We start from the raw sequence: 7,258 nt of genomic DNA, 5'->3' as shown, positions 1-7,258 counted from the left end.
AACTATAGTGTGCCCGAACAGATGTTTGGTCGCTTCTCGGTCGACTCGGCGCACTAATCAATTGGGCATCGTTGATGTTTAATGGGCGCGCATGGTGAGTTGCAGTTGGTTCATGATTTCTCGATCAAAGGTTGGAAACAGGTGGGTCCATGGCTGCTTTTGGCGCGAAGATGACCGCCTACATGGTCAGATTTTGCCATTGCGACTGGATGCTCTCTTTACGTGAGAAAATATTGACGCACTTTCGTTGCGACGACGATTTGTTGAAGTCTCAATCTGATGATGTCAGCTTTTTGCAAATCTCTTTTAATGCTTGCTTCACTAATGCAATATGGAAGCCATGAACCTGGTGTCTGTTGCCCCGAGAAGAGCACATAAGGAGCCGTAAAATTTGTGAAGCGTAACTTGTAGGCAGCTCCGTTTCACATCGCTGAAAACTGAATGAAGTTGTAGTCAATGGTTGCAAATATATGCGCGTCCGGAAGAAATGAAGGGCAGACCTGGCTAGGTAGGCGATAGCAACAAGAAGCCACTTTTCTGACAGGAGGCCTTCCAGCAGAAATCGGACAGGGAAGGATGAAGTATCTGGTCTGATAGATAACGCAACTAAGTACACCAATGGCAAGATTTCGTTTGCATCTTTCCTAGTTTTTTCGATTTTGGTGCCTTTCTCAGAGAATAGAGCTTTCTGGGATATGTTACTATGATATGCGTTCCACTAGCGTTAAGAGTGTATTGCGCCGACTGCCACAGCAGCTTTAGTTTTTCGTCGTGGTGGGTGTGCCATCGGCTAAAAGCACTGCTGCAGCGATTTCTCTTGCTACCATAACCCACAGTAAATGCGGATTGTTAGGCTGTCAAGCTGCATATGCCTTTCATGTTGCCAATATTACGTTTAAACGACAGGACAAGCCGCCCAATATCTGAAGGATCGCCGCCTTTCTGGAGACAAAATTAGATTGGAGATTGGGCGATTGTTGGAATAAAACATGGTCACCTGGTGAACATCCATTACAAACAATATTGCAGAGTTATCAGCCGTTTGATTGCAAGCGTTGTTAACGATGGGCGGTGTGCAAGGGAAGGGGGGGGGGACGGCGTCAACTAATTACACAACCTTGGCTTTTCTGTGAGCTCCTCAAATTTCGAAAGAGGTCACAGATAATATGCAAATGGTTAGTGCCGAAAAAGCTTAGGTCTGCAGCAAACGCTGATTCAAGCTTGCTGGGATATGTAACAATGGCCTACGTTTGGCTAGCGCCAGGGGTGCATTTCACCGACTGCCCACCGCAGCTTTAGTTTTTCGTGGCGGGTGCGCCACTGGTTAAAAACACTGCTGCAGGGATTTCTCTTGCTACCATAATGCAATGCTAATGCTGATTTTTAGGCTGTCAGGCTGTATATGCCTTTGATGTTGTCAATATTGCGTTTAAGTGACAGGAGACGTCGCCCAATGTTTGAAACATAACTGCCTTTCGAGAGACAAAATTAGATTGGAGATTGTGAGATTTTGGAATAAAACCATTAGTCAACTAGCGAACGGCGTCAAGGGAGATGGCGTCAACTTATTATCCAACCTCGGCCTTTCCGTACTGTCCTCAAGTTTTGGAAAGAGGTCACAAAAATATGCAAACAGTTAATGCTCATCCGGCTTTAAGAGTTTGTGTGGCCGTGCCGAGGACATTTAGATCCGCAACAAAGGTTGATTCAATACAGCTTCTTGAAATGGTATGACTGAGTTCCAAAAAATCATACATTTGTTGCACTTTTTCTTGATGCACTTCGACATGCTTACCACAGTTCAAACACAGACTTTGACAGCTTTGTGTCTAAGTGAACCGACGCGGTCCAATTTAAGGATGAGGCCCTCGCCCATTAGGTCAGTTCACACTTAGAGCATGGAACACCGAACAGAAAAGGCGACTTTCGTTAGATGAGATCAACACCTCAATCGCCAAACGAACGCATGATGGGGTCCGTAAACAGATTGAAAGCAACAAAATTGTGATCTAAGGACAATGTTATGTACAGCCAGGCTCTCGATGGTTACTGACCTAATTTGACTTCGAAAAAGGTCACATTAAACGTAGAGCGTATGAAATGTCCTCCTTCAAACCATGTTACCAAAGTCCCTTAAGCCATTTTGTGTGTTGCTGCAGATTGTTTCTTTTTATCGCAGCTACATAATGGCTGCCAGTAGGGAACATCTACCTCCCGCCTCGGCAGCCTACAACTCGTGCTTAAAATATAGATCATTCCAACAGTTATGTACAAGTTTTGCAGAAAATAAACGCCACCCGTCACCTTGCTCACGTAATCGGTTCATAAGGATAATGGTCTGAGCATACGCAACTACTTAATTGTGTCATGTGGAAGAAATGTTTTGATGCATTAGACAGTCGATATCATGTTTCATTTCTTATATTTCTCAATAAATAAAAACAGTTGACATGCCACCATCTCGGACGAACACTTCACTACGGGATGCTCTATTCGGCGTTCTGTTGATAAGCCTCCTCACCACCCTCGGCGGCGGTCTCCGCCTCGGGTTCGGCCTCCTCGACCTCAGCGACCTCCTCCTCCACCTCCTCCGCTACCTCCTCCGCCTCCTCAACGGCGGCCGGCTCGTCAGCTGCAGCTTCCTCGGCTTCCGCCAGGGGCGCCTCGGTCGCCTTCTGTAGGTTGTACGTGCGGGCCCGGGCGCCGCCATAATGCCGAGCACCGTAGACGGGCGCTTGGTGGTACACGGGAGCGGCGTGGTACGACGGCCTGGGGTGGTACTCGGGCGCGTGGTGGTAAGAGGGCGCCGGCTTCGCGTACTTGGGAGCGGGCTGGTACTCTTTGGCTTCACCCTCGTAGGTGACATCGGCGTCGTACCCCTGATCGCCGACCACGCTGTACTGTACCCGCTGCACGCGGCCGTCGGGTAGCAGCACGTGGTACGAGCCGGTCGTCTCGTAGCCGTTTCGGCTCTCCGTCTGGCCGTAGTCGAGCCCAGCGTATTCGTCTGAGACGGCGTACTGGTACTCATACTGGACCGGTGCCTCGGTAGCGTGGTACGGAGGAGGCGGGGCCGAGAAGACCACGGCCACACCCAGCAGCAGGAACGCAACGGGAACCTGCCAGCGCGGTAAGATATGCCAGGAAACATTAGAAGATAGTGCATAACAGATGATTACGGAAAGTTGAAACAAATGTACTTAAGTGTATAGAATATTCACACAAGCATGGTAAATATCTGATTTGCATATTACAGGAGTATGTGCATGCCATAACACAAATGGGAATACTTTGTCGCGCAACTTCCGTGAGTGAAAGTCAATATCCCAAACCAGACGAGATGTCTGACACTGAATTTCAAACGCAGTTGTTTTATATGTGCATTTCACTCACCTTGGAACACATGTTGGCTTTGTGGTACTCTGGAGCTGAACTGATGCCAGAGTGCCGGCCGGTGCAGCTTTTATAGGTGGCCCTCTCGGCACTGACCCAGTGGCATTGACACCGCCCTGGTCGGCCATCAGAACATCTCGTTTCGCTGCGGATGAGGCTACGAATACTGCCCTCATTTCTCTCCTTGAGCCTGGCGTGATGAGGTTAACTCTACATTTCAGGATAACATACACACACATATATAGATGTGCATGTATATATATAATATATATATATATATATATATATATATATATATATATGCATATGTATATGTTTAAGGATTAAGCACCCTAATCTTAAGCAAGCAACTCCTAAAGCTATTGAATAAAAATTCCGGTCCTGCCATGAGGCAAGCACATCTAAGGTCACTGAAGAAAAGTCCGGTCCTGCTATGAAACCCGATTTTAAGCCCTGTTACCTGAAAGGTCGTTGTGTAGTGTTTCAGTTTGGCATCGACTGTTTTCTTTCACCGCTGGTTCATCGAAAGAACTGCACATCGAGGCGGTTCAAAGACATAATACGAGATGCACATTTCTGTTTGCGGTCGTGGTTGTAGTTTAACCTGAAATATTTGTTTTGCCAGTTCTCCATTCACTACTGATTTAACTGGAGCTCATTCCTGAAAGCTGGTTTCAAAGTTGTGTGCATAATAATGACAGGCAAAGATAAAATGTATTATTTTTTGGTCAGGTCAAACTATTTACGCTTCCAATTCGCTTGGCTAAGTCAACCTGGCAAGTCTTAGCCTTGCGGTCTTGCAATGGCATCCAAATTAACTGAAGCATGGAATGCTGGTTGCCGAAACGTAATTATGGTTTGGCATACCGCATTTCCACAAAATGGAATCAATGGGGCCTTAACATAGTCATGTACTCTGGATTTGTTATGGGTTATTTGTATAATTATATTAGTAATGCAATGTTTTAATTACAGAGGCTTGTTCGGTATATGAACCAAAACGCATGAGTTATACCAATACGGCCAGGAAAAATCCTTGCACGCCATTACCCAGGCGAGCCTTCGTCGGAGGTAAATTTCGTGACTATTATCGTACAGCTCATACCAAGCCCTAAGCCAATAAAGCCGACTTATTTATAATGGCAACAAAATTACTCTGATTAGGTAGGTGTACTTTGAGGCCTGTTCTTGTTTATTTTGTGTTTATTCATAGACCTCATTTCTTAGAAATTGATCAGGAATGACTGCATCTTTGATTCTATGCTAATCCAAGAACTTGTTCTGATATGACGTAGAACCATCTGCGGCGACCAAACTGCTGGGAAAAGTGCAGATGATTTGCATATGCATTGGTCGCAGTAAGCTGGGTTGTGTTAGATTGGTGTCTCTCAGGTTTGACTATAGCGTGCCCGAACAGATGTTTGGTCGCTTCTAGGCTGATTCAGCGCACTAATCAAATGTACATCGTTGATGTTTAATGAGAACGCAAGGTGAGTTGTAGATGGGTTCATTATTTTTTTATCATAGGCTTAGAGCAATTGGGTCTATGGCTGCGTTTGGCGCGAAGATGAGCGCCTATACACACAGGTTTTGTCATCGCGACTGTATGTTCTCTCCTTCGTAAGAACGTGTTTACCCAATTTCGCTGCGACGTCGATTTGTTGAGGTTTTGTAAGCTTTTTCGCGATTTGCCTTTGATGTTTGCCGCGCTAATGCAATATGAAAGCCATTAACGTGGTGTCTGATGCCTCGGAAGAGTGTATAAGCGGCCATAACATTTATGAAGCGTAACTTGCAGGCGGCTCCGTTTCTCACTCAAGAAGCTTGTCATGAAGATAGCACTGTAGTCGTGCACACCTGACGTGAAACGTCAGAGACCTTTACTGAATTAGGACCATTTAAGCCAGACAAATTGAGCATAGGACGTATTAAATCTCTTCCATGAAACCATGCTACCAGAGTACCTTCACCACATTGAACGTAGAATGTATCAAATCTCTTTCTTCAAACCATGTTACCAAAGTACCTTCACCAATGTTGTGCGGTTCTGTAGATTGCTTTTTGTTACCGCAGCTACATGATCACTGACCGTACATAACATCTACCTCCCGCCTTGGTAGACTCCCATTCGTGCTTAAAATATAGATAATCTCAACAATTGTGTACAAATTTTGTTAAAAAATAAACGCCACTCGTCACCTTGCTCACGTAATCGGGCCTGAGAGTACTTACCTGAGCATATGCAACTACTTAATTGTGTCATTTGGAAGCAAAGTTCTTATGCATTGGACAGTCAATATCATATTCCATTTTTTATATTTCGCACAAAATAAAAACAGTTGACATGACGCCGTCTCGGACGAACACTCCACTATGGGATGCTCTATTTGGCGTCCTGTTGATAAGCCTTCTCGCCACCCTCGGCGACAGATTCCACCTCTGGTTCGGCCTCCTCGACCTCAGCGACCTCCTCCTCCACCTCCTCCGCTACCTCCTCCGCCTCCTCAACGGCGGCCGGCTCCTCAACTGCAGCTTCCTCGGCTTCCGCCAGGGGCGCTTCGGTCGCCTTCTGCAGGTTGTACGTGCGGGCCCGGGCGCCGCCATAATGCCGAGCACCGTACGCAGGCACTTGGTGGTACACGGGAGCGGCGTGGTACGACGGCCTGGGGTGGTACACGGGCGCGTGGTGGTAAGAGGGCGCCGGCTTCTCGTACTTGGGAGCGGGCTGGTACTCCTTGGCTTCACCCTCGTAGGTGACATCGGCGTCGTACCCCTGATCGCCGACCACGCTGTACTGTACCCGCTGCACGCGGCCGTCGGGTAGCAGCACGTGGTACGAGCCGGTCGTCTCGTAGCCGTTTCGGCTCTCCGTCTGGCCGTAATCGAGCCCAGCGTATTCGTCCGAGACGGCGTACTGGTACTCATACTGGACCGGTGCCTCGGTAGCGTGGTACGGAGGAGGCGGGGCCGAGAAGACCACGGCCACACCCAGCAGCAGGAATGCCACGGGAACCTGCCAGCGCCGTAAGACATGCTAGGATATATGAATAGATTATGCATAAGCACTGATCACGGGTTGAGCGAAAACAAGTATGCCTGGATGTTAGCGCGATGAAATGTGGTAACACGGCTTTAGTATGTAATAAGAAAGTATATGCTTAAGACTTAGGTGTTGATAGCGGAATCGAATCTTTTTCGGTGATGGCAATTGCGTAGTTTTGATTTTCTAGCTGATGGCGGCAAGCGGCCGTTAATCTGTTGTATCTTGCTGTCAGTGTTTGAACACCAAGGATTGGATCGCTTAATTTTAAGCTTAACTCTAACTTAATGATGTTTGCTTAATAATTTTGACGCTGCGCATATCTGCTTCCCGCTTTTTCATCGCTTACCGGGATATATATATATATATATATATATATATATATATATATATATATATATATGCCTCGATCAACATAATGGATGCTGCTTATCCTGAAACGTGTGGTACCTACCGGAACAAATTTGGGATACGTGGCTTTCAGTATTGTGGAGGATCCAGAGTTGCCTGTTTGTGTGTGCCTGTGAGATAAACATGGCGACTGAAACTGAATAACAATAGTTGTTATGTTATGCGCTCAATTCCCTTACCTTGGAACACATGTTGGGTTTGTGGTAGTTGGGAGGTGAACTGATGCCAGCGTGCCGGCCGGTGCAGCTTTTATAGGTGGCCCTCCCGGCACTGACCCAGTGGCATTGACACCGCCCTGGTCGGCCATCAGAACATCTCGGGTTCGCCGGCTGGTGGACGATTGTCTACCTCTTTATGTACAAGCATGCAGTCTTCTGTTATGGTATTTTAACTTTAAGATAAAAAAAATGCACA

The 7,258-nt window shown here is 46.8% G+C and overlaps 2 protein-coding genes across 2 annotated transcripts; both read right to left on the bottom strand.

Moving 5' to 3' along the window:
• Positions 1–2,489: 2,489 nt before the first annotated feature.
• LOC119098111 (cuticle protein 7-like) lies at positions 2,490–3,405 on the bottom strand. The gene is made up of 3 exons (XM_037221039.1): positions 3,394–3,405; positions 2,723–3,119; positions 2,490–2,593 (listed from the first exon to the last, which is right to left on the bottom strand). Exons 1-3 carry the CDS (start codon positions 3,403–3,405, stop codon positions 2,490–2,492), a joined length of 513 nt encoding a protein of 170 aa, XP_037076934.1.
• A 2,287-nt stretch (positions 3,406–5,692) lies between these two features.
• Positions 5,693–7,053, bottom strand: LOC119097922 (cuticle protein 7). Its single transcript, XM_037220868.1, has 2 exons — positions 7,024–7,053; positions 5,693–6,406 (listed from the first exon to the last, which is right to left on the bottom strand). The coding sequence occupies exons 1-2, from the start codon at positions 7,033–7,035 to the stop codon at positions 5,777–5,779; spliced, it is 642 nt and encodes a 213-aa protein (XP_037076763.1). The 5' UTR covers positions 7,036–7,053; the 3' UTR covers positions 5,693–5,776.
• Between the last annotated feature and the right edge of the window lie 205 nt (positions 7,054–7,258).

This window comes from Pollicipes pollicipes, unplaced genomic scaffold (assembly GCF_011947565.3).
Source record: "Pollicipes pollicipes isolate AB1234 unplaced genomic scaffold, Ppol_2.1 Scaffold_4740;HRSCAF=5597_pilon_pilon_pilon, whole genome shotgun sequence".
Lineage (NCBI taxonomy): Eukaryota > Metazoa > Arthropoda > Thecostraca > Pollicipedomorpha > Pollicipedidae > Pollicipes > Pollicipes pollicipes.
This window is presented reverse-complemented; position numbering and strand designations above follow the sequence as displayed.